Genomic DNA, 27634 nt, shown 5'->3' with positions numbered 1-27634 from the left:
GTTGCCTTTTTTCTGGGCAAACTTCGTCACAAACTTTAATCATGCAGTTTTTGATGAAATCCCCCTCCGTAAATGGCCGGGCTGATTTAGCGATCTCTTCTGCCAAAATAAAACTGGCCTTGACAGCAGCCTGGCCTTGTGATTTGGCTTTTTTGAACAGAGCCTGTCGAGATTTGAGGCCTCGTTTTAATTCCTCTGCCTTTTGTAGCCTTTGTTCCATGTCCATATTCTTGTTTTTGTCCGCGTGTTTCGTTTCATAATGTCGTCTCAGATTATACTCTTTCAGTACCGCCACACTTTCTCCACACAGAAGACACACAGGTTTTCCAGCTACCTCCGTGAACATATACTCCGACTCCCACCTCCGTTTTGCCATTTTTGATGGGTATCTGAAAGTTAATTTTACTGTGATGCTGACGACTGCTGTGCCAATAAATATTGAAATGAAGCAGCCTACTGCTCGGTGCGTCACCGTTGCATTGTGGGAAATGTAGTATTGGTGCGTGTAAAAGATCTGCGGGCTGCCGGCTTGCTGCGGTCTGCGGGCCGGTTCTAATAATAAATCAAGATCATCCCAGGGGCCGTAAAAAACCTTCTCGCGGGCCGGATGTGGCCCGCGGGCCTTGACTCTGACATATGTGCTGTAGAGCTACCTTCCTGTAGGTTTTCACTACAACCCTAATCTAGCGTACCTGATTCTAATAGTTAGCTGGTTAATAAGTTGAATCAGGTAAATTGCAACTGGGGTTGGAGCGAAAACCTTCAGGAGGATAGCTCTCCAGGAACTCTTACCAGCAGTTGTTTAATATAGACTTTTCAGCCACAAAATGTTTTGAAGGAAAGGAAATGTAATTAATTTATTCCTTAATATTATAGGTTGCCATGGCGCCGTGAGGCCAGCTAGGCAGAGAGCTCCTGCAAATGTGTTTTTCTGTGTTTTTTTATAACAACAATATTGAATCAACTTTTTATTTTGTTAGCTTAGTAATGATTGATTATTTATATATTGATTCAACGGTATATTGAATACAGTACAATATTGACAATTCTAACTAGCGTTTGTTTTTATTTGAACCTGGAGATGGCACGTGCTTGGAGAACACAGAGGATTGTTGTAATTTTGAGTGCATCGCTCACTCCAGGATGGACTATCTCAATTATTGATGTGTACCCCCTAGCAAAATCTAATGGGCATAGGCTTCAACCAGTTGGGTGCTTCATGTTGTTTGAGGAGTATCTACCCATGAAGTCGGCAGAGAAGCTGGTAATGACAAAGGGTGGCCTGATGATTTTACTGCTGGATGTGACCACTGATTCGCCCCTACTCAAGCCTGCTTCAGGGCATCAGAGGAGCTGAGAATGGCGTGGCGGGGAGGGGGCTTAGGATGGAAAGTGAAGGCTCTTCTTGATTGACTTTCAGGAGACTGTTGTAGCCAGGCTAGACCTTTGTGCAGCCCACCAGAGTTGGATGTGACCTGGACAGCCCAAGAACTACATGTGCTTTTGTTTTTGTAAAAAAAAAAAATATCTTTAAAATTATCTGTATAATGAAAATAATAATATTATTATTATCATTATTAATAATAATCACAATTCACTTTCTGACAGATGAGTGATGGCAGTTGTTCTCAAACAGCTTGCTTCATCAGTTAGCAGAAACCTGGCAGATTGAAATATGGGCAGTGCCTGAATTGAGCCGGTCCACGCCGGTCCAGAGTACGGGCACTACTAATGTTCTTCTGCTTCTGTAACAGTACTGGTGCCTCTTTTAGAAAATGAATTTAAAAATATGAACACTGTTAATGTACAGTATATTTAAAGTTAGTACAGACACCTTTTACTTCCACTTCCAAGCACTGAATCGTTTTTTTCTTCTTCACTGCCCTTGGTGATGGGACAGTAAACCTAAGATGTGCAGTGTAGCTTGGCCGACTTGATTTGAGGGAGAAATAACAGTAGTCGTCACCTAATCATGCTAGCAGTATAGCCCATCACTATATGCTTGCATATTGTGCAATCTGGAATATGTTGTCTGATTACACATTTAGGTAAGTAATTGGGTGTGAAACTAGAACAAAGAGATCGAAGCATATATTAGTGAAACCTGTACACGGGAAGAACCTGAAAACAGAACATTTAGCATTCTCCCTAAGCAGTTACTGTACTTCCATGAATGAAATAGAGCAGGCTTTGCGTTTGGAATACTAAGGAAGTTTGAAGAAATTGGTTTGGTCCTTTATTTGTCAGTTACGTTACTCTTACAATTTGAGGTCAATCTGACCAGATAAAAAATTCTAGTACGAGTTGTGTCAAACGTTTTTCCTCTCCCAGAGCTAAAAGATATTTCTTCCTCATATGTTCTAAAAGCAGCATTTCCAAATGTTGTTGTGTATAAGAAATTAAGATTAACAATATAATTTCATAAATGAAGCCCACTTGGATGACATTATGGTTATTTAAAGTGACTTGCCCTCATTAATTAAATTCATGACATGGCATTAGGCCAGAATGATGGCAAATTTCCTAACATATGTTATTATTTACTGTTGTCCTACCTGTCTGATGTCTTTTGACTGGTGGATCTCTATCTCTCTCATAGCTAGGTCTCTAGTGGTAGTTGGAGTTTGTGGATAGATCTCATTAATCCACAGTCAGCCTGTCAGTGAGCCCAGACCACTCTAATCACCCCACACTCTGCCTGCCTGTCCCCCAGGGCCTCCACAGGCTCTCTGCAGAGCCACCAGCACGACTTACCATAGGAATACACTGTACTTAACTTTGCTTTACAGGCAAATGTTTGTGACATGGTTACATGGCTGCATATTCATTACCTTAAAGGGATAGCTTACTTTTGTATGTTAATTTTATTTTGACAGGCAATACATGTGAACAATCTCTTTAAGACTATATGTCACGCCTGTTCCCGCTCCCCCTCCCTGACGCTCGAAGGCACCAGGCTCCCCAGCATTACGCACTCCTGCCACCATCAGTACGCACACCTGCCTTTCCCCATCACGCGTATCAGCGATTATTGGACTCACCTGGACTCAATCACATGTTTATTACCTCCCCTATATTTGTCAGTTCCCCATCTCTGTTCCCCGTTGCTGCATTGATTGTCGTTGGTTGTTGTGTATCCGTGTGCTGACGCTGTTCCTGTCTTGCTCTTTGTCTGTTCCTAATTCAATGTCAACTCCCCGTACCTGCTGCTCGTCTCCAGTCTTTACACTATAAGAGAATGTTGAAATATTAGAAGATGAAGAGAATCAAAGGGATTGTCAAATGTAAATCATAATTAAATTGATGATCAAGTTCTTTCTTCCATATCATTGGAGAAGATGAGAGACTGATGTACTGTGAAGTAAGAAAGGGGAAGACAAAGAAAGAATCTGAATTCTGCATACTTCAGTTTCAAGAGGAAAAACTCTTCGAAGCAAATATTGCCTTAAGAAAGGGTTGCCGTTGACAACAGTGGTTTTGTCTTCTGAATATTTTGTTTCAGCATAGGGAGTTATGTGAAATAATTGGAATTTTTACAACGGGTGGGTTTAATCCTGGATGCTGATTGGTTAAAACCGCATTTCAGACGATGTCTACTCCACACGTTACCCCCGGCTAAGTCTATGACGTTGAAATGCCTATTTCCTCTGTTCCATCCCGCTGTCTCATCAGCTCAGACAGGCGATTGATATACTATATAGATCTACACTGTAAAAAGCATCTAGACATTATCTCCCATTTCTTTTAGACTAGCATTTGGTTTTCAACAGCGGAGATATGTAATAACCTTGCTGTCTGTCTCCGACATTTGCAACATTGTTTCAATATTGAAATTTGAACTTCAGCTGTCTTATGGTAAGGAACTCATGAATCAGCATCATTTGTATTGATATACAAAGAAATGTCAATAGAAAAACACAAAATGCAGCTAGTTTGCTGTCATTCCATCTTCAGTTTGAAGTGATTGTGTTAGCTGTGTAGTTGGCTATCCCTCCCGGGTGGCGCAGTGGTCTAGGGCACTGCATCGCAGTGCTAGCTGCGCCACCAGAGTCTCTGGGTTCGCGCCCAGGCTCTGTCGCAGCCGGCCGCAACCGGGAGGTCCGTGGGGCGACGCACAATTGGCATAGCGTCGTCCGGGTTAGGGAGGGTTTGGCCGGTAGGGATATCCTTGTCTCAGTATGTAAATGTAATAAAATGTATGCACTCTACTGTAAGTCGCTCTGGATAAGAGCGTCTGCTAAATGACTAAAATGTATGTAAAATGTAAAAAAAATGAACAGTTGCTTAGCGAGAGAGCAAATGTTGGATGCCAGGCGAAATTCGCTCATTAGCTCATTGTTATGGATGTATCCTAAAAAAATCACAAGAAAACAGCTTAAACAAATGCAAATGCAACTACTTTGCTGTTATTCTGGCTTCACTGTTTGACATGACTGTATTAGTCAAAGTTGGCTAGCTAGCAAGCAAGGGATAACAACGTTGCCAGCCATCATGACAACGGAACACTTAGAATGTACGACTGGGTCGTGTCCATAGATTTAGAATAAAAAGACGTAACGACCAACTGGCTTGGATAGCAACCCTAGATTTGTGTCGGGACTATATCTCGAGGAAGGTTGAAATAGAATGAATAATTTCATCAAAATAAAGTTTTTAATGAAAATATGTCAATAATTATTTGAATATGTTCGTAACCCGTTGTATAAAAGTGATAATGCTCTTTATTCACGCATGGCTTTATGTCAATTAAGTGATAATCCCCTCGAACCTGGTGTTTGTCGGATATATTGGTACAGTTTGTCGGCCCGAGACGAATACCCATGCAAATATATCCTCCAAACACCAGCTTCTTGGGCATTATCACTTAATTGAGATAAAGCCAGGCGTGAAGAAAGATATTCCCGTACTTAATTTATATAGTGCACTCGACTCACTGAGACAGTGTTAGGTTCTAATTCTCAGAGTAAAAAACTCTACGGACACTATGAAAGCTTAACCAAGTTTAATTTCCCAGAGGATCAATACAGCTGCACTAGACAACAACATTTCACACAAGCACTGTTATTTAACCCTTCCTCCTGAGTCTCCTCCTACACATCTGTACAAACATTGTTCTTTACTGCTAGGCAGGACACTAAGTGATACGGGCAATAAACTTTATTTCTCCCTTAATCCATGGCTCTCTCCCCTTATCAATGCCTGCCACATGTGATCACTTCCCTGCACTCAACACAAGACTGTGTCTCTTCTCCTCCCAGAGGATCCCTCCCATAGGATCCCTAATGGCTAACAATAACATATCCTGACATACTGTAAACGTTATACATTACCCTCTCTCCCTCAGTGACATGAATAAGTATATTTCATATTCTCAGAACCCAACACAGTTATTTAGTTCCAGTAACTTGAGTCTTGAACAAACTGAGTGAGTCATGAATACTCCTTTATCGTCTTCTCTGTTTCAGTAGGTAGTTAATGTGTCCCTGGTTTCCCTCTCTCAGACGACGGCAAGCTATCCCTGGAGGAGTTCCAGTCACACTTTGCCGACGGTATCCTCACCCCAGAGCAGATGCAGGAGCTGTTCTACTCAATTGACAGGCAGCAGACTGAGTGAGTGCGTCTTATTTGCCTCTGGGAATCCTCTTCAGTCGCCATCTGTAACTGCCACACAGGCAGGACGTCTACACTTCAAAGAGGATGTGTCAATATTTCATCAAGGGAGCATAGAATCTGTACCCACTGGGCACAAAAAATGTCAACCTATCGTTGGATTTAGGTTAAAAGTTGAGGACTTTTTGCAAATCCAATCAGTTTTCCACGTTGACTCAATGTCACCACATTTAATTATTTTGTTAAAATGACGTTTTGTTATATTTCATTCTTCTGTGATGTATATAAAGTGTGATATTGGGGTCCAATCTCAAAATTGAATACATTTCAACTCTATATCTGGCATGGTATAGGTGTCTTCTTTGTTTACGCCCATAACCATGTGTGTGAAGTGTATACTTTTGTTTCAAAGTAGATTTGTTTTAGACTACCAAGAAATACCTTGTGTGATCCTGATTTAGCCCACTACAGTAAAAGGTTAAAGCGGTTTGATGAGACTTTTGGTCTTCCCTGATTCCATTAATGTTTTTGTCGTCTTCTTCCTCCGCCAATTTTCCTACCTCTCAGCAACCTAGACACAGACAAACTCTCAGGTATTTCTCTCTGACTCTTCTCTGTTTTTATTGACTCTGTGCTGTCAAAATGCTCTCTCAAGCTCTTTACCATAATCTAATCCCGTCTTTTACTGGATTTTAAATTACAAAGGCCTATGTGTATTCAATATTGTACCTGACAGCTCTTTGTATATCCACCCCCAGAATACTTCTCTCCCCACCTGGGGGAATATCTGAACGTCCTTTCTGCTCTGGAGAAGCTGAACGTCGCCATCCTGAAGGCCATGGACAAAACTAAAGAGGTTTGTGGCCAATACAGTACAGCATGTTTAAAGGGATAGTTCAGTGAAATGACATATTTAGATATGTGTTTCCTTACCTCGAAAATAGTCTATGAACAAAGTGTGACTGAGATCCACACTTTGCTTTTGTTAAACTAGCCACTGCCAATAAACGCTAATATTGCTGAACTATCTCTTTAAAATGACAATCAACTGTCTGGGATTCTTAACTGCACCTCTCATTTGCAGAACTGCAGAACTCATTTGGTAAAAGGAACTCACTTGACCATCTCTTTCCATTACATTTTGCTGTTGTTACCGTTCGCCATTACATATGTTTCAAGCAACATATTTGTTGATGTCTACTGAGAATAAAGTGAGCAGCAAGATAATAGCCAGTTGGTCCGCCTTTATCTGCGTATGACAATTAGAAAAAATCTAACCACCCCTTTTCCCCAGTAGGATTTTGGATAGGCTTTTGTTACCTTTTGAAGCGTCTGAGATTGCTCAGCTGTGACAGTGATATGACAGTATGGAAAGTGGATCTGCACAACTGGGTCCTCTTCCTCTTTCACACTGATGCTGCATTTTAAAACAACGGGCTGTAACCTGCAGGGACCCTTCCCTAACACTTGAGCTTCAACCATGACACAAAGTCAGGTATTTTTATTGTGAACTGTGGTGTCTGTATGAGGACCAACATATCTCCAGTTGGACAGGTGCTGTAAATACAGAAGTTCTTAAAGCAGAATCCCCTCCAAACCCAGCAAAGAACTTCTGGTTGGTAATTTCTGGCCTATCTTGGGTCACACCCTTTAGTTAGCATTTCAAGAGTTTAAACTACTATCAGGGTCCAAGCATGAAGTAAAGCATATAAAACCATGGCTGCCTTCTCTGTCGGGCAAAGGTGGCTGGTGACAACTTAATTGGGGAGGATGGGCTCATAGTAATAACTGGAACAGAATAAATGGAATGGTATCAAACACATCTAACACATGGTTTCCATTTCCATTCCACTCCGTCCTCCCCTCACCAGCCTCCTGGGTTAACTGGGCATTGCTTCCCAAAACTAGACATTACTTCAAAGAATCATGCTTGGTTATGAAGAAACAAACTAAAAAGAGAATTGGTAATAATATTTTTAAGACATGAAGCAGAACGGTGTTAATTTGGTACAATTTATAGAGGATTTCTGCTCAGAGCTCATACGGAGGCAGACTGGAGCCCTGGGTGAGCTTAGTGAAATTATTGCTTTAATAAGCACTGTGTTCAGATCAACATCAAATAACCCCCCCATAAGACTTAATCGATACCACTGCGTACACTTCATCAGTCTCATCTAATTCTTGATATTGGGATCAGGCTAAGCTTTGTTGTTCTTCAATTTCAAAAATGATAAGTGAAAATGCTGTGAAAAGATTTAGGCAACTTGTGTGAACGGATACAGATGTACATTATTGATTGGTCCATGGTACAGTATGCTGTGTCTCCCCATCCCCACTTTGTGCCATTTGTGTTGGTATTGCTATAGTGACACAGCAGTGTGAATGGGTGGGTTAAGGCATTATTTCCAAAACTCAGTCCCCCTCCCCCATGGGTGCACATTTTGTTTTTTTCCCCTAACACTACACAGCTGATTCAAATAATCAAAGCTTGATGATGAGTTGGTTATTCGAATCAGCTGTGTAGTTCTAGGGCAAAAACTAAACGTGCACCCAGGGGGGACCCCAGGACCGAGTTTGGGAAACCCTGGGTTAAGGGACAGCAGTATATACAGTGCATTCGGAAAGTATTCAGACCCCTTGACTTTTTCCACATTTTTTTATGTTACAGCCTTATTTTTTAAAAAGTATTACAGTATATTGTTTTTCCCCCTCATCAATCTACACACAATACCCCATAATGACCAAGCAAAGCCTCAAGTCTTCTTGGGTATGACACGACAAGCTTGGCACACCTATATTTGGGGAGTTTCTCCTATTCTTCTCTGCAGATCCTCTCAAGCTCTGTCAGGTTGGATGTGGAGCATCGCTGCACAGCTATTTTCAGGTCTTTCCAGAGATGTTAGATCGGGTTCAAGTCCGGGCTCTGGCTGGGCCACTCAAGGACATTCAGAGACTTGTCCGGAAGCCACTCCTGCGTTACCTTGGCTATGTGCTTAGGGTCGTTGTCCTGTTGGAAGGTGAACCTTCACTCTGGAGTAGGTTTTAATCAAGTATCAAGCAGGTTTAAATCAAGGATCTCTCTGTACTTTGCTCTGTTCATCTTTCCATCGATCCTGACTAGTCTCCCAGTCCCTGCCACTGAAAAAACATCCTCACAGCATGATGCTGCCACCACCATGCTTCACCGTAGGGATGGTGGCAGGTTTCCTCCAGACGTGACGCGTGCCTTCGGGCAAACTCCAATTGGGCTGTCATGTACCTTTTACTGAGGAGTGGCTTCCATCTGGCCACTCTACCATATAGGCCTGATTGGTGTAAAGTGCTACAGAGATGGTTGTCCTTCTGGAATGTTCTCCCATCTCCACAAAGGAACTCTCCCCCGATTGCTCAGTTTGGCCTGGCGGCCAGCTCTAGGAAGAGTCTTGGGGACCTTCAAGATGCAGACATTTTTTGGTACACTGTCTCGGAGCGCTACGGACAATTCATTCGACCTCATCGCTTGGTTTTTGCTTTGACATGCACTGTCAACTGTGGGACCAGTATAGATAGGTGTGTGCTTTTCCAAACCATGTCCAATCAATTGAATTTACTACACGTTGACTATAATAAAATTGTAGAAAGGTGCTTCAACAAAGTACTGAGTAAAGGGTCTGAAAACTTATGGAAATGTGATATTTCTGTTTTTATTTTTTCCAAAGGTGCTTCCACAAAGTACTGAGTAAAGGTTCTGAATATTTATGTTAATGTTATATTTATATTTTTTTATTCGGAATACATTTGCAAACATTTCTAAAAACCTGTTTTTGCTTTGTCATTATGGGATATTGTGTGTAGATTGATGAGGAAAATGTTTGATTTAATCCATTTTAGAATAAGGCTGTAACATAATAAAATCTGGAAAAAGGGAAGGGGTCTGAATACTTTCTGAATGCACGGTATTTGGGCTATGTAATGGGTTTGAGGGATGTGACCATGGTAACAACACACACACACACACACACACACACACACACACACACACACACACACACACACACACACACACACACACACACACACACACACACACACACACACACACAGTCTTGTACAGCTAACCTTGTGGGGACATACAATTCAGTCCCATTCAAAATCCTATTTTCCCTAACCCCTAACCCTAAACCTAACCCTAATCCTAACCCGTACTCTTACCCTAACCCTAACCCTAACCTTAACCCTAACCCTAACCCTAACCCTAACCCAAAAACCTAAACTTTATCCTAACCCTAAACCTAACCCTAGCTCCTAACCCTAACCCTACAACTAACCCTAGCTCCTAACCTTAATATTTAACTTAATTCTAACCCTAACACTAATTCTAACCTTAACCCTAAACCCCCTAGAAATAGCATTTGACCTTGTGGGGACTAACAAAATGTCCCCAGTTGGTCAATTTTTACTTTGTTTACTATTCTTGTAGGGACTTCTGGTCCCCACAAGAATAGTTAAACACGTCCACACACACACACACACACACACACACACACACACACACACACACACACACACACACACACACACACCAGATAAAGATTGTGATCTCAACTGTGAACGGAGAATGACGTGAAAATAACCAAAGCTGACATGAACCCCCCCAGCACTCCTACTGTCTGACGTCAAACATACTCTAGAGATAGTAGAACTGCACCAGAGCTACAAAGCTGTTTATCGTTTCTTTCTCTCCCTCTCTCTATCTACCTCTTTCTCCCTCCACCCCTCCCTATATATCTCTCTCCCTATCTCGTTCACCCTCCCTACCCCTACCTTTCCCCATCTATCCCTCTTTCTCTCTATGTAGCTATTTCTTTCTCCCACCCTCCCTATCTTCCCTCTCTCTCTCTCTCTCTCTCTCTCACACACAGTCCCCCTTTGCCTTTTCCATTCCGTCATTATTCTGCCCAATGTCTGTTTTGACTCACTGCAAGGAGAAGCTATTGCCTTGAGGGCTGTACTGGGATCAACTTTGCCTTTCCCCAGTCTTAGCTTGACTGACTTCAGGACAAACCCTATCAACACTCCTCTTTATGTCTCAGTACTAGTTAATATGTCTCTTCTTGGAACACTAAAGTGGGGGTGAACACTAAAGTGTGTCTCTACAGCCATGGTGTTGATAACATTCAATCAAATGCTTTCCACAGCGCTGGTCCCATATTCTCAGAGTAGAAATGCTGATTTATCAGGTCCCGCCTATCCATACAATCGTATTCAGTATGATCTAAAAGGTAAAACTGGTCCTACATTATATCAGCAATCCTATTAGGAGACACATAATGTATTTTACAGATCTTATAGAAAGAGCAGCATGTATTATATCCATGTGGAGTTACAACTGAATACTGTAGAATTATTTTCTTTCTTTCAGTGCAGTGCTGAGATAAAAAGATAAAAAGAATAAATCACCCATTTTCAACAGAACATCTGCAACTCTGAGAGAAAGAGAGATGAAGTAAAACATGTAAAATTCTTCCTTACTCCTGAAGTGTACAGGATGCTGGGAGGGAGAAAGAAAACATTGGAAAGGAAAGGGAAAGGGGGATACCTAGTCAATTGTACAACTGAATGCATTCAGAATAGGGAAGGAAGAGATAAAAAAATGTTTTCTCCATAGGTTGCAATTTTCCAAAACACAGCACACATTCAAGGCACTGCACACTCAATTTCGATAACTCCATTTCATAGCGCCATGGGGCATTTTCAGTACCTACAAAAATAAAACCAATAGAATCATACAGAGATCGGTGAGAACACAGCAGGCTTTCTCAGCTAGTGAAGTGATAAAAAACATAAAAGTATAATGAACAATATTTTTACGATGTTACTTGTCACACACCGTTACACATGACACCTGGCACCCTGTAACATGTTCACATTAAGCACATTTAAGATCAATTTAGCTCATTTTTGGTGTGTGAAATTCCTCAAAAAAGGACACAGGCTGGGATTCGATTAAGTGTCGATTGTAGATTTCCAGATAGTGCTGTCAGAAGTGAATGCAAAATAATGTATTCAAGGTTAAAAATTGTAAAGTTTGCAAATTCCACTTTGTCAGACTTGATTTGCCCTGACGAAAAATGTATCAATCCATACAAAACAATTATTGAAATGTCCTGTTGCTGCAGGACTATTTTCCTGCTGTAGCAAACTGGCTCAAATTAAGATCCGACATCTGTATATATACAGTACCAGTCAAAAGTTTGGACACACCTATTCATTCCAGGGTTTTTCTTTATTTTTGACTATTTTCTACATTGTAGAAAAAGAGTGAAGACATCAAAACTATGAAATAACACATATGTAATCATGTAGTAACCAAAAAAGTGTTAAACAAATCAAAATATATTTTAGATTCTTCAAAGTAGCCACCCTTTGTATTCATACCCCTTGACTCAGTGGTTCCCAAACTTTTTATAGTCCCGTACCCCTCTGAGCGCAGCCCAATCCAGAAATCTGGCAGTGGTTTCTTATTAAATTACATTTTCACAGAACTGCTGGTTGCAATTTCGATGAGGCTCTCTTGTTCAGATATCGGTAAGTGGACTGGAGGCAGGGCATAAAACTGATAACGAATGCAGTTGTTTGCGACGGCATTGCGCGTACCACAGTTTGGAAATACCTGCCTTGACTTATTCCACATTTTGTTGTGTTACAGCCTGAATTCAAAATTCCCTCACCCATCTACACACAATACTTCATAATGACAAAGTGAAAACATATTTTGAGAAATGTTTGCAAATTTCTCAAAAATGAAATACAGAAATGTCTAATTTACATAAGTAAACACACCCCTGAGTCACCTTTGGCTGCGATTACATCTTTGAGTCGTCTTCAACTTGTCTGTATCAGCTTTGCACATCTGGATTTGGGGATTTTCTCCCATTCTTCCTTGCAGATTTTCTCAAGCTCTGTTAAGTTAGATGGGGATCGGCGGTGAACAGCAATCTTTAAATCTTTCCACAGATTTTCAATGGGATTCAATTCTGGGCTTTGACTGAGCCATTCAAGGACTTTCACATTCTTGTTCTGAAACCATTCCAGCGTTGTTTTGGCTGTATGCTTGAGGTTATTGTCCTGTTTGAATGTAAATCTTCACCCCAGTCTAAGGTCATTTGCACTCTGAAGCAGGTTCTCATTAAGGATTTGCCTGTATTTGGCTCCATTCATTATTCCCTCTATCCTTACCAGTCTCCCAGTCCCTGCCACTGAAAAGCATCCCCATAGCATGAAGCTGCCACCACCATTCTTCATGGTAGGGATGGTGTTAGACGGGTGTTGAGCTGTGCCTGGTTTTCTCAGGCCTTTCTCAGGCATTCAGGCCAAACAGTTACATTTTACCACATAATCTTTTGCCTTATGCTCAGTCTTTCACATGCATTTTTGCAAACTCCAGGCGTGCTATCATGTGCCTTTTTCTCAGGAGTAGCTTCTGTCTGGCCACTCTCCCATAAAGCCCAGATTGGTCAAGTGCTGTAGAGACTGTTGTCCTCCTGGCAGGTTCTCCAATCTTAGTCAAACAATTTTCAGAGAGGTCAGAGGGCCAGCTCTAGGCAGAGACTGGGTAGTTCCATATGTTTTCAATTTCCCAGTGGTGGAGACGACTGTGCTTTTGGAAATATTCAACACAGTAGAAATTGTTTTATATACCTCATCACAATTCTATCTCGGAGATCTACAGACATTTCCTTGGACTTGGTATGGTATAGTTTCTGCTCTGACATGCACTGTCAACTGTGGGACCTTACATACAGTGCATTTGGAAAGTATTCAGATCCCTTCCATTTTTCCACATTTTGTTACTTTACAGCCTTATTCTAAAATGTATTAAATAAATGATTTTCCTCATCAATCTACACCATAAGGACAAAGCAAAAACAGGTTTTTAGAAATGTATGCAAAAAAAGGTATTTACATAACTATTCAGACCCTTTGCTATGAGACTCGAAATTGAGCTCAGGCGCATGCTATTTCCATTGATCATCCTTGAGATGTTTCTACATCTTGATTGTAGTCCACTTGTGGTAAATTCAATTGATTGGACATGATTTGGAAAGGCACACACCTGTCTATATAAGGTCCCACAGTTGACAGTGCATGTCAGAGCAAAAACCAAGCCATGAAGGAATGTCCGTAGAGGTCGGAGACAGGATTGTTTTGATGCACAGATTTGGGGAAGGGTTGCAACAAATTTCTGCAGCATTGAAGGTCCCCAAGAAGTGGCTTCCATCAGTGGCTTCCATCATTCTTAAATGGAAGAAGTTTGGAACCACCAAGACTCTTCCTAGAGCTGGCCGCCCGGCCAAACTGAGCAATCGGGGAGAAGGGCCTTCATCAGGGAGGTGACCAAGAACCAATGGTCACTCTGAAAGAGCTCCAGAGTTCCTCTGTACTGATGGGAGAACCTTCCAGAAGGACACCCATATCTGCAGCACTCCACCAATCAGGCCTTTATGGTAGAGTGTCCAGACGGATGCCACTCCTCAGTAAAAGGCACATGACAACTCACTTGGAGTTTGCCAAAAGCCACCTAAACGGCTCTCAGACCATGAGAAACAAGATTCTCTGGTCTGATGAAACCAAGATTGAACTCTGGCCTGAATGGCAAGTGTCACGTCTGGGGGAAACCTGGCACCATCCCTAAGGTGAAGCATGGTGGTGGCAGCATCATACTGTGGGGATGTTTTTCAGCGGCAGGGACTGGGAGACTAGTCAGGTTTGAGGGAAAGATGAATGGAGCCAAGTACAAAGAGATCCTTGATGAAAACCTACTCCAGAGCACTCAGGACCTAAGACTGGGGTCGAAGGTTCACCTTCCAACAGGACAACGACCCTAAGCACCGCAGAAGTGGCTTCGGGACAAGTCTCTGAATGTCCTTGAGTGGTCCAGCCAGAGCCCGTTCTTGAACCCGAACTAACATTTCTTGAGAGACCTGAAAAAAGATGTGCAGTGACGCTACCCATCCAACAGAGCTTGAGAAAATCTGCAAGGAAGAATGTGTATATATTTATTATTATTATTAATAATAATTGAAATTACCATTGAATAGGATTTGTTTCATTGAAGCTTTCTTCCCACTCTACCTCCTCCCCTCACCCCCTCCCTGTACAGGAGTACCAGGGCTCGTCGGTGTTGGGACAGTTTGTGACACGTTTCCTTCTGCGAGAGACCAACACCCAGCTGCAGTCCCTGCAGTCGTCATTAGACTGCGCTATGGAGGCCGTGGATGAGCAGAGCTGCACTGGCAGGTAGAGTAGCACCGCAATGACTATCTATGATACTGGGCGTTCTCCCTTAATCACTATCTACTGTATCTATCTACTATCTACTGCTACTGTATTTCAGTTAGTAAAGTCAAATCAAATCAAATTTATTTATCAGCTTACATCAGCTGATATCTCAAAGTGCTGTACAGAAACCCAGCCTAAAACCCCAAACAGCAAGCAATGCAGGTGTAGAAGCACGGCGCAAGCTTTGGAGTTAGCAACTCCAGAATTTTTTTGTCTGTAAAGCTAATTATGTGAGAAATGGAAATGGAAATGCTTTTATGTGCAAATATTGATATAATAACCATAATTTTAATTTCCTCCCACACAAAGTATGCAGTTTAGGCTACAGATTAAATAAATTATGAACTTCAAAGGGTGCTGAAACTGCACAGTGATGAGCTTGATGCTCCTTTCCAATAAGATATTGAGGGTCTTATTCTGGTGACGTGATGATCAACGTTTGGCTGCTGTTTGATAAATAAAAATAATCTTGCTCTTTTGTCCATAATATTCTCATCATGTATGCTCTACCCGCACTGTATCGGCGAGCTGTTGGCACGTGCCAAGACCAGAGTGGGCACATTCGCTATATAATGCAACTTTTGTTGTGACAAAACCATCATTAGAGTTGAAAATGCATTGGAAACCCATTTAACTTGTATTTTTTATTTGGTACATGAGAATTTAACCGCAAAACGTATTATGTGCACTACGTCATCACACACAGCCTTTTATCCGACCCAAGTCAATTTGATGGAAATACATATCTGGTGGGAAAATGTGCATATTGTTTTTATGCAGATTTGTTAATATTCGCATGAAAATCTGTCGCCAATTGGATTGTAACCTAGCTAGTAACAATGATAAGGATGATACTGCTGTTGATGATGATAACAATGTTGTTGTTGTTTCGGGTGACGTTGATGATGATTGTGTCCACTGCAGGAAGATGATAAAGAAGCCAGAGGATCTTTCCCTCCAGAAAATCGCCAAACGCCCAGGCCGTCGCAGCCAAAAGAACCTGTGTCTCTCCCCCACAGACCCTTACTCTGGCATGCTCACTACAGGTACACACTGACACCTGTGTTTTGCCTCATTCTAAGGGTCTGTTTCAATTAAAAGGTAGCAACATGTCTTTGATTGCAATTACGCATATGGCCTATAGGCCTATGGCAATTTAGGAAAATATATTTAGTGCCGTTTTGAAATATGAAATTGTACGATTGAATTGTCTGCCACATTGACCAAAGGTGAGTTCCCCGCAAACATAAAGATCACCTTCAGCTCTTAGAGCATCTTAAGTGCATTGGTAGGCAATGGACAAACAATGATCTTATTGGTTAAGATTATCTTAATTTTTGGGGGAAATTCACCTCGGATCAGTTATTTTTCACTTCATGGCACAAGCCATGTGTGTAGTGGTGATCTGACATTCTGTTTCCTTGGTTAAGGTGTCAGTGTGGAGCCAGACAACCACCACTGGAGCTCCCAGGTCAACCGCCTGCAGCAGCTTATAGACAAGCTGGAGTATGAGGTATGAGGTTGAGTGGTTAGCTGGAGTATGTAATACAAAGTTCACTATTTGTTAGCTGGAGTATGGGGAAGGAAGTTCACTATTCGTTAGCTGGAGTATGGGGAAGGAAGTTCACTATTCGTTAGCTGGGGTATGAGGAACAATATTCAGGAGGCCGTGTAAGGGCTATTTGACATAGAAGGAGAGTGATGGAGTGCTGCATCAGTTGACCTGGCCTCCACAATCACCCGACCTCAACCCAATTGAGATGGTTTGGGATGAGTTGGACTGCAGAGTGAAGGAAAAGCAGCCAACAAGTGCTCAGCATATGTGGGAACTCCTTCAAGACTGTAGAATGTAGAAAATAGTACAAATAAAGAAAAACCCTTGAATCATTCAAGGGTTTTTCTTTATTTTTACTATTTTCTCCATTGTAGAATAAGGCTGTTTAATAAGGCTGTTATCCAGAGGCAAACAAATCATCGGCCAGAGCGTCAAGTGTGCGCTCTGAACGCAAGGAGATGGGTGAGGCTAAAGCTCAATAGGGTGTGAACGATGCTGAATGGGTGTAGACAAAGAAGAGCTCTCTCACCGAAACACTAAAATGCCATGTTCTCAAAAGTGAGTTTACAAGTTTATCAACTTTCAAAGCAGAATTACATTCCCATTGTTCCTAAAATGCAGTGTATAACATACCATTTTGTAGCCTTTACTTTTATCCAATGTAAAAAACAGAAATTCTCATTTCGCTACGTCAGACCGAATCCAGGGTGTGAGTCACAAATTAACTTTTAACAAGGCACACCTGTTAATTGAAATGCATTCCAGGTGACTACAGTACCTCAAACTGGTTGAGAGAATGCCAAGAGTGTGCCAAGCTGTCATCAAGGCAAAGGGTGGCTACTTTGAAGAATCTCAAATATAAAATATATTTAACACTTTTTGGTTACTACATGATTCCATATGTGTTATTTCATAGTTTTGATGTCTTCACTATTATTCTACAATGTAAAAAATAGTTAAATTAAAGAAAAACCTTGAATGAGTAGGTGTGTCCAAACTTTTGACTGGTACTGTATATATATATATATATATATATATATATTTTTACAATTATTTGATTAAATATTGAATTTGGCCTTTACTAATATAGTGAAATAGAAACGCACTGAATAACACATTCATTCATAAATGGCAAAAAAAGACAATAAAAAAATAAACCACAAGGAATGAGGTTTTAACGTGTCTGTCCTCTGTCAGAGAGATATAGTTCATGAAATATTTTTGTTTTTGTACACATTTTAACCCCTTATATTTGATGGCACAAAACTACCTCCATACTTCCATTCATTTGTATGGGTTACCTTCAGACGAGTCCCGTGACACTTGTGCAAAAAGGAGAACACCTTCTTGTTCGTCTCACTGCATCGCAGTGCTAGAGGCATCACTACAGACCCGGGTTTGATCCAGGGCTGTATCACAACCGGCCGTGATCGGGAGTCCCATAGGGCGGTGCACAATTGACCCAGCGTCATCCGGGTTAGGGGAGTGTTTGGCTGGGATAGGTCATCATTGTAAATAAGAATTTGTTCTTAACTGACTTGCCTAGATAAATAAATAAACATTAAAAATACATGTTTCCATAGAGTGGTTATCATTTTTTGTCATGGTCTGACAAACACCACTGTAGCTCGGCTACCTTCCATCGCAGATGCGGAAGACCGACATAGGCGGAGGGGTGGATTGAGACGCAGCCCATGCAAAAAATATATCTCTAGCTTAAACTGATGGATTTTGATGGGGATTTTTTTATTATGTTACTTAGACTGACACACAATAGACTTAAGGATTTTTTAACTGTTTGTCGGAAGTAAAATCTCTGGGTGGCGAGTTGATACAATTCCATGTCTGGAAGGTTAAACCACCCTCAGACTTAGGAAAATGTAAAACCTTCCTTTTTATTCTATGACTTTTATTTGCCCATATAAAGTCTGTTATGACTAAGTATACTTTTTTAAAGAATGTCTTCGGTGAGGTAGTTGGTAATATCGAGAATAAATATAACAACTTTGAAAGCCATGCCATTCTGAAGAGGTTTATTCTACCTGTACGATTTATGGGCAGATTGTTCCATTTAATTAGATCTTCATATTGTTCAGTAATGGGATAAAGTTATCTTTATGTTTGTAACTTATTAACTATCTTAAATATTTTATATTTTTGTGGTCCACTTTAAAGGATTGCTGAAGATCATGAGTTATTATTTTAATTTTTCCTCTTGCCATTATTGTATGTTAATTGTATATCCTGAGATTTCTGAGTATTCTGAAAACATTTTTAGCAAGGTTCAGTGGTCGTTAGCTGGAGTATGAGTACAAGGTTAAGTTGTTATACATAGATTATTCCATTTAGTCTTAATGATGTGTTGTGAGTCTCTATTCAAACACTACTGTCTCTGATCAGTTCCCACTGACTCATTTATGCTAAGTCGACAATTAGCTTAAGTCACAACATTATCCCTCCTGCTGGGAAGTACTAATATTTGACAGACAATGACAACCAGCTAAAGTGCTCACTGCCAAATTCTCATCTTATTACCCAAGCTCTCAAAGCTCAATTCAACCTGCTAAAGGCCGATACAAGCTTCACTCCGTACAAGTAAGCGCCTGTGCGCTTGGGCGGTCCATGCATTTCTAGACCCCCAAATAGCAACAATCACAAGGCTATATAGCAGCGATTTTCTTGTTGTCTTCCTATTTGTGGTAAAAGCGAAGAATCATGTTGAAAACATCATCACCACTGTTACCTAATTTCAAATAACCAATTGCATATTTGAGTAAATGCTGCATGTATGACATTTTAGGTTTGTTTGACATTACCTTGTTTTATGCCTGCCAGTTGGCTGTAGGCTACTCGACTAGCAGCTTGCTAACCTCTTAAGGATCCGCCCCTTTTTTTCAATTGTGCTTAAAATGACATACCCAAATCTAACTGCCTGTAGCTCAGGACCTGAAGCAAGGATATGCATAGTCGTGATACCTTTTGAAAGAGAACACTTTGATGTTTGTGGAAATGTTAAATTAATGTAGAATATAACACATTAAATCTGGTCAAAAATAATACAAATTAAAAAAACATGCGTTTTTTGTCTTTTTTTTGTAACATCATCTTTGAAATGCAAGAGAAAGGCCATAATGTCACGTTCTGACCATAGTTCTTTTGTATTTTCATTGTTTTAGTATGGTCAGGGCGTGAGTTGGGTGGGTTATCTATGTTTTGTGTTTCTATGTTGGGTTTGTCGTTTGGCCTGATATGGTTCTCAATCAGAGGCAGGTGTTAGTCATTGTCTCTGATTGGGAACCATATTTAGGTAGCCTGTTTTTGTATTGTGGTTTGTGGGTGATTGTTCCTGTTCGTGTGTTCCTATGTTCTGTGTTCACTATTTCGGGACTGTAGCGTCTTCAGTTATTTTTGTCAGTTTATTGTTTTCGTTCTTGTTGAAAAGTATTCGAATAAATATGAATACTCACCACGCTGCATATTGGTCCGACATTTCCTACTCCTCAAATGAGGAGGACGAAGACTATCGTTACACATAATGTATTATTCCAGCCCAGGCACGATTTAGATTTTGGCCACTAGATGGCAGCAGTGTATGTGCAAAGTTTTAGACTGATCCAAGGAACCATTGTATTTCTGTTCAGAATTTTGTTTCAAGACTGCCCAAATGTGCCTAATTGGTTTATTAATACATTTTCAAGTTCATAACTGTGCACTCTCCTCAAACAATAGCATGGTATTATTTCACTGTAATAGCTACTGGAAATTGGACAGTGCAGTTTAACAAGAATTTAAGCTTTCTGCCCATATCAGATATGTCTATGTCCTGGGAAATGTTCTTGTTACTTACAACCTCATGCTAATCACATTAGCCTACGTTAGCGCAACCATCCCGCGGGGGACCCACCAATCCTGTAGAGGCTCTAGCTAGCTGGCTAAAAACATCAAGCAAGCTAGCCTTTTAGCTTCCCACATCTTCCCCATGTGAAATAATCAGATTTATAATTAAATAATATGCCCTGGCAAATATTCTTATACTTACCGGTGTAACATACCATAATTATCCCAGTTTGACATGCTGCTTCAATGTATTCGCTCCCATATCAGTTAAAAATAGAATGTCATAATTTGTGCTCATGGCTAGCAGCTGTTTTTACCGTTTCAAAATAGCCTAGAATCACATAGTTATTACTTTGAAACAAAATACATTTTGGGATGATTATAATAAGGCTACAATGTTGATTGGTTTATTGTTTAAACAGTCTGAGATTATATTTGGTTATCAAGGCAAAAGAGACTGCTTATTTGACACATAGCCTATAGATCAGATCAAGGAAGCAGGCAGGTTTGGCTCAGCTTCATTGCCTACACAACACTGCACCCATGGTAGCGTAAGGAATGATATGTTACGTTTCAATATTTGAGCAGAGAAAATCTGCGTAGCAAGCGACGTAGGAGCCGCCCATTGTACTAAAAGGAGCCGCCCATTTTGTGACGAAAAACGACATTGCAACACTGTGCTATGCTCCAAATTGTCAGTTTGCTTAGGGTCTGTTACATATATCAATCCATTTCATATCAAAGGCAATGCTCTGTGACGTACTGTTACTAGAAGTTCATACTTGAGCTAGATTTGGTCAGGCTCGTTCTGTTGTTGCAGCATTTCTTTTCATGACTGACTGAAATATTTATGCCTCCATTTGCAGAGTCCACATCTGGAACCACTCAAAGAGGACACTTTAGCCGGAACATATAACTCGGTGAGTACAATTCGGATGGCCACTATGGCTACTTCCTTTTAGATTTGGAAGAGTAAGGTTTCAATGTCTATCAAAAGGTATACCCTAGATTTCAATGACTTAACATAGTGTGATACATGTACTGTATCTGTCAAACTCTATAATTCTCTGCTACAGCATTGTTAATTTGTCTTAAAAAAATACTAGAATGACAAAACCAATGAACTACTGTGGTCCTCCAGATCCCCAGTGTTGGCTGCTTTTCTCTAATCCATGTCCCTCTAATACTTACAGTAATAGAGGGTCGTGTTTATTAGAGCATGCAACAGAGAACGAGTGTCTTATTGGACCAGACCAGGTTTTCTTCTGTCTGGTGAACAATGAACATAACCCAGATGCCACTGGCCTGAACCATTTTCCCCTCTTTCCTTCTCAACAGAACATCCTGCTGGTGCAGAGACAGATGTCTGTGAAGGACAAAGATGCAGAGGAGTTCCAGCAGGCTCTGAAGATCTACACAGACGCCACAGCCTGCCAGACTAACAATCTGCAGTAGCTCTCTCTTCTACATTGAATACATTGCCCATTGTTTTCAATTAGGATTTTACCTATTGTGAATGTAGCCGCTTTTCCTGGCTAATCACCCTAATCCTGCATATACAGTAGCTACTCTGGATTTTGTGAACACACTTTGGCTGTATTTCAATACTAAAAAGGGACTTTCTTTCCTTCATAACTATTGTTTTGGAATACTGTCAAATAGGTGACAATAGTTCAGACTTTTGTGATAAAGAGTACAGACCCTACTAAAAGGAACTATGGCACTACTACAGGAACTACAAATGTTTGTCATCAAAATGCCAATTTCATTAGCAATATACTTGTCCCACAGTGTGTCTGTCCAGACTCTTCCAGAGAGATCCTGCTTCATCATGTACGAGTTCTGGCAAGACCGTCTCTCCTGGATGAGGTACATCAAGTATTCTGTACACTCATAGAAAAGTAGTTATTAAATAGTTATTTTCGCTGTCCCCATAGAATAACCCTTTTTGGTTCTAGGAAGAATCATTTTGGTTCTGGGTTCAATGTAGAATCCTTTCCACATAGGGTTCTACCTGGAACCAAAAAGGGTTCTCCTATGGGGACAGCCGAAGAAACCCTTTTTTCTAAGAGTGTAGTCCCAACAGTTTCAAATTAATTGACTGAATGAAAATGGATTTGCACCCAAATATAGCCATTCAGAGTTCTTCCAAATTCAGTTTTCCTACAAAATGCCTTGATTAAGATGGGATGTTGCAATGCTGTTGGACTTAAAGACCTTCTACAAAGCCTTATTGACGGTTTGACAAAGCACTGACAGTCCAGGGCCACCCATTGACTCCTCTGTCCCCTCTCTCCATCCCTTCCTCCTACAGTTACCTGCAGTCCCCCATCAGCAAGACATTCCAGCGCTGCATCATTGACGTACTGGAGGACCCTGAAATGGTTGCCACTATGCTCCTCCCAGGTTAGTGTCATATGGGGGATGGATTTTTGGGAGTGGATGAGGTAGGGATGGGTGAAAGAAGAGATAAGGAATGGCTCTGGGACCTCAGAGGGACATAGACTCAAACCCACTGGAGAGGATGTGGTAATGCATGCCGTTTTTTGATGTTCATACAGTATATTGTTGTCAATAGATTATAAATGTGATGCTCATACGTAAATGATCACTCTATTTATTTTGTTAATTTGTTTTTTCAGCATCTTGGTGGATTATGAATAACAACTGACAGAAGTAAAGTTCCCAATGAAACCATGATATTCAAAACAATAAGAAGAGGAGAAAGTGTTTTATTCTTAAATTTGACTGTTTCTACTGATATGCTTTGCTTCCTTTGTTTACCCCAGCATACTAATGACTATTTCCTAGACAATATGCTGTGTGTTTGCTGTATTGTCATAATTTGAGATGAATTTATGCACGACTTAACTATGCCTGTTTAGTTAAATCAGTCCAAAAACATAATGCGTTAGAGAGAAAGCGTTTTGAAATATTGCAATAACTATTGTGTTATTGAAATCCATATCATTATAATAAGTATTTTTTGCTGTGCATCTTTCGATACATTGACATGTCTTGTATGAGTTTAGATGTAGAAATAGATGTACAAGAACAAAAATATTTGCATGAATTTGAATGATTTCCCAATGCTACTTTGTTACTAGCTTCGAAATAGACATTGTTTACTAGTAAGCTAATTGATACCACATTGCTTTAACATTCCATGATGTACTTTGTTAGTTACCTCAAATGCGTATACATATTGATCAAGGTCTATGGTCATTCAGTACTCACATTCCAACTAAAATAACAGCAGATCACTAACTACAGAGGTAGAGTTTACCAGTGTCCAATTGTTCTACCTGTTGTATTGTGCAATGTTGAACCCGAGCTCATAAAAAAAAGTAAAATAACAAAGTACCACTACAGTGATTTCCAATGTGCTTCTTAGATATAATGTTGTGACAGATCGGTTGGTTCACACCCAACCCTGAATTGGATAAACCATATCGTATTTATACTTACTGTATGTCACTCATGCACTTTAGTTGTGAATGGAGCTATATTTTTCCGATGCTATGGATGTGGATGGATAAGTATGTGGACGGATAACATGGTAGGTTTTCAGTCACTTTACTAAATTTGTAATATTAATAATGTAATAATATTTAATGTCGCACTCCAGTTTCCGATTCATCTCGTTTTTCACCTGATTTACTTAACAAAGGCACATCTCAATAGGTGGTCTAGATATCCTCATGACATGGTACAAGTGGAGGGGTGGGGCCTTTCTTCTTTTGTTCTCTATTGCTCCTCTATTGTTCCTGTAAGCAAGGGGGAGGCCGATGACATCAGAAGGCGCCATAAGACCAACTCCTTGAATGGCCTACTTAATGATGTTTGCACATGTATCTGAAAAAGACTATTTTGCTCAAAACCTATTTTTCGACCCTTACGTGTGTCTACATTACTGTGTTCATATGTGGGATATTGTTTTTCAACAGGAAATGTAAAAAAAATTGGAGTGGATCTTTAATATGCTATATTAAATCTTTAATATTATTGAAATATCAATTCCAAGGGCTGAACCTGCACTGCTATCCCTCAGCTTAAACAAATTAATGCCATCAACATTATTATCTAGCATTATTTATGGGAGTATTTGTTTATGGGAGTATTTGTTTTCTGTGGTGAAAAAAAAATATGCAACCAACATTATGTGTGCAGAACAAAACAAACCCACATTGTATTTTTTGAATAGTTTATCCCTCTTAGTATGAGGGTAATCACTTATGGATAGAATACAAGTCTGAGAATCTTAATGAAACTGAAGGTAATTCAAATATTGTTAATGATCATTAGTAGATCTTTTGTGATTTGAGTGTTGATCATGTCAACTGGGGATGAATTAGTCATGTCCAGTTGAGGATGAATGAATATGTCCTAGCTTTTCTGTACTGTAGTTGTTCTTCAGTCATCCAACATTCGAAATCAATGTTACAGTAATTATGTGGATGCTATGTTTTTTTTGTTGGCATGAATTAAAGCTAATGACTTGACCATTTCACATCATTATTGATTCACACTAATACAGAAAAGTGTATGTACAGTGCTATAGGTATATGGTGCAATTCACAGACAACTCTAACTAGAATTTGTAATAATGTGTCATATTATGACATATCAAATATGTCATGAGGTGAAAAACAGTATTTGACCTCATTGAGTTGTTTAGCATACAGTGATGGTTAACATTATGGGCTCGATTCAATCTATATTGTGGATGTTTAGTGCTATAGTGTGATTGAAATGTAATGGTAATGCTCCCGTGTTCGCGGAGATGCTTTCATATGCAGTAAACGCTGCATACGTGGGCTCAATTCAAAATGATCTTTACATTTAAATTGCGCTATAACACTGAACTTCCGCAGTACTGATTGAATTGAACCCTATATCCCTGTCTGGAGGACTGAAGTATGTCAACAAGAGATGCATTAAACCCTGTACATACCATTATTCCACAACAACAGATCACTTCCTCAGTAACTAATCCGAGAGGTTTAAAAAATTGTGCTTTACCTCCAGCTGTCTCAGAATCGTATTTAGAATAGCTTTTTGAAAATAAAAAATAAAAATGTATATACTATAAACCTAATAATAGGTTTATAGTAGAAGCAGCTGCAGACTTTGATTTTAAGAGCTCCGAGTTGAATATGGAGCAGTTAGTGGACTTGGTTCCATGCTTCTGGACATCTACTGATGTTTAAGCCTGTTAGGGAGCCCAATTCTGATATTTTGACCAATTATTGGCAAAAAATCAGATCTGATTGGTCAAAAGACCAGTTAGTGACAAATGAAACCATTTGTCTTGCTCGTCTCTCACATCTTAGTTCAGCATTTGGCTGTAAGTCCAGAACCATGTGTCAGTCACGTAGACAAAGGGAAAGTTTTCTGGCAGAGGGAGCAAGTCTCATTAATACATTATATGACTTTAGTTAAATGGCTAGATACACTGAATAAACAATATAACAGCAATTTTGCCACCACAGACAATAATAATTTACAATATGTTTATCTGTATGTTCAAAGCATTAGAAAAGACTCAAGTTATCCAATACTTGTAGGATTGATGGGTTCTCTTATGTTTTGTATCAAAGATAAAATCAATCATTCCACTATGACAGAACCAGTGGAAATTCAAGACAGCAGAGGCGGGCAGAGGCAGAACAACAGTCTGATACAGCAGCAGCAGCAGCAGTCGTCCACTGAGATATGTAAGGAACACACAAACTGGTAGCTTCACAGGCTATTCACAGTATGCCCATAACTATAATAAGGTGATTATTGCGTGTGTGTGAGAGAGAGAGAGAGAGAGAGAGAGAGAGAGAGAGAGAGAGAGAGAGAGAGAGAGAGAGAGAGAGAGAGAGAGAGAGAGAGAGCGAGAGAGAGAGCGAGAGAGAGAGCGAGAGAGCGAGAGAGCGAGAGAGCGAGAGAGAGAGAGAGAGAGAGAGAGAGAGAGAGAGAGAGAGAGAGAGAGAGAGCGAGAGCGAGAGAGAGAGAGAGAGAGAGAGAGAGAGATCTGGGAAGATGAGATGCATCAACATAAACAGAGGGGGGGGGGGGGGCGGGGGGGGGGTTATCCTCCTGGTTTCCTACTGGATGAGCCACAAAACAGCTGAAATCTGGAAAACTATGGTGGAAGGATTTGTCAGGGAAAGTACTTAACCCCTTATTTGGAGGTCATACCAAGGAGAATTTTGCCATTTGAGTTTGAATTTTAGATTTGGGTATGTCATTTTGAAAAAAAGGGGTGGATATTTAAGACCCCTTGAACTATAATTTAAAATAATAATAATAATAATTTGATGAACATTTTTGCCTTACTGCTATTAGCCCATACAAACGCATTGAATAACAGATTCACAACATGGAACAACAGATAGTCACCCCCCAAAAATATGTTCTGAAGTGTCTATCCTATATCTAATAGACATAAAATAGATCTGGAAACATTTGTTATTTTTTGTGTGTATTTAACCCCTTATTTAATTTCACTAAACAGTCTCCATATGTACTGTATTGTACTTCCGTGCATTTCTTAGACCGGTACCGGGGGACCTTCAAACAAGTCGTGTGAGGCCTGTGGGCGTCCTAGAGCAAAACAACTGACATGTACGTGTTCACAAGTCTCACCTCACGAGTCGAAAAACAATTGTGGGGGTCGTAGAGAAAACAGAGAACACCATCATGTTCGTGAGAGTCTCATCTTTCCAAAGAGGGGTCATAATATTTCATAATCTGTCAACTTTTCACCACAGATGAGGAAGTGTTACATAGGCGGATGTGGTGGATTGAGACGCATCCAATGAAAAATAACTGATATTGCTAGCTTAAACTGACGGATTAAACACACAAACACTCATACACACACGTACACCATACACACACACGTTTACACTCATATGCTGCTGCGATTCTGTTCTGTATTTTTTTATTTGTATTATTATCTATCCTGTGGCATAGTCACTTGACCCTGCCTCCATGTATATATCTACCTTGTACCCCTGTACATTGATCTGGTCCTGGTACTCCCTATATACAGTTGTAGTCGGAAGTTTACATACACCTTAGCCAAATACATTTCAACTCAGTTTTTCACAATTCCTGACATTTAATCCCAGTAAAAATTCCCTGTTTTAGGTCAGCTAGGATCACCACTTTATTTTAAGAATGTGAAATGTCAGAATAATAATAATATGTATTTCACCTTTTATTTCTTTCATCACATTCCCAGTGGGTCAGAAGTTTACATACACTCAATTAGTATTTGGTAGCACTGCCTTTAAATTGTTTAACTTGGGTCAAACG

General features: G+C 40.2%; 1 protein-coding gene across 1 annotated transcript in view; it reads left to right on the top strand.

Moving 5' to 3' along the window:
* necab3 (N-terminal EF-hand calcium binding protein 3) overlaps positions 1 to 24826 on the top strand; it is a 39201-nt gene extending 14375 nt beyond the window's left edge. Inside the window, exons 3-13 of the mRNA XM_039008375.1 lie at positions 5502 to 5610; positions 6178 to 6203; positions 6369 to 6466; positions 14753 to 14889; positions 15856 to 15977; positions 16362 to 16444; positions 21190 to 21243; positions 21662 to 21774; positions 22115 to 22192; positions 22638 to 22729; positions 22966 to 24826. Of these exons, the coding sequence (XP_038864303.1) occupies positions 5502 to 5610; positions 6178 to 6203; positions 6369 to 6466; positions 14753 to 14889; positions 15856 to 15977; positions 16362 to 16444; positions 21190 to 21243; positions 21662 to 21774; positions 22115 to 22192; positions 22638 to 22729; positions 22966 to 22994 (941 nt within the window). The 3' untranslated portion in view covers positions 22995 to 24826. The remainder of the gene's footprint in view (positions 1 to 5501; positions 5611 to 6177; positions 6204 to 6368; positions 6467 to 14752; positions 14890 to 15855; positions 15978 to 16361; positions 16445 to 21189; positions 21244 to 21661; positions 21775 to 22114; positions 22193 to 22637; positions 22730 to 22965) is intronic.
* Positions 24827 to 27634: the final 2808 nt, after the last annotated feature.

The sequence above is a fragment of the Salvelinus namaycush genome, chromosome 14 (assembly GCF_016432855.1).
Source record: "Salvelinus namaycush isolate Seneca chromosome 14, SaNama_1.0, whole genome shotgun sequence".
NCBI lineage: Eukaryota > Metazoa > Chordata > Actinopteri > Salmoniformes > Salmonidae > Salvelinus > Salvelinus namaycush.
The sequence above is the reverse complement of the archived record's forward strand: the minus strand, read 5'-3'. Positions and strand labels throughout refer to the sequence as shown.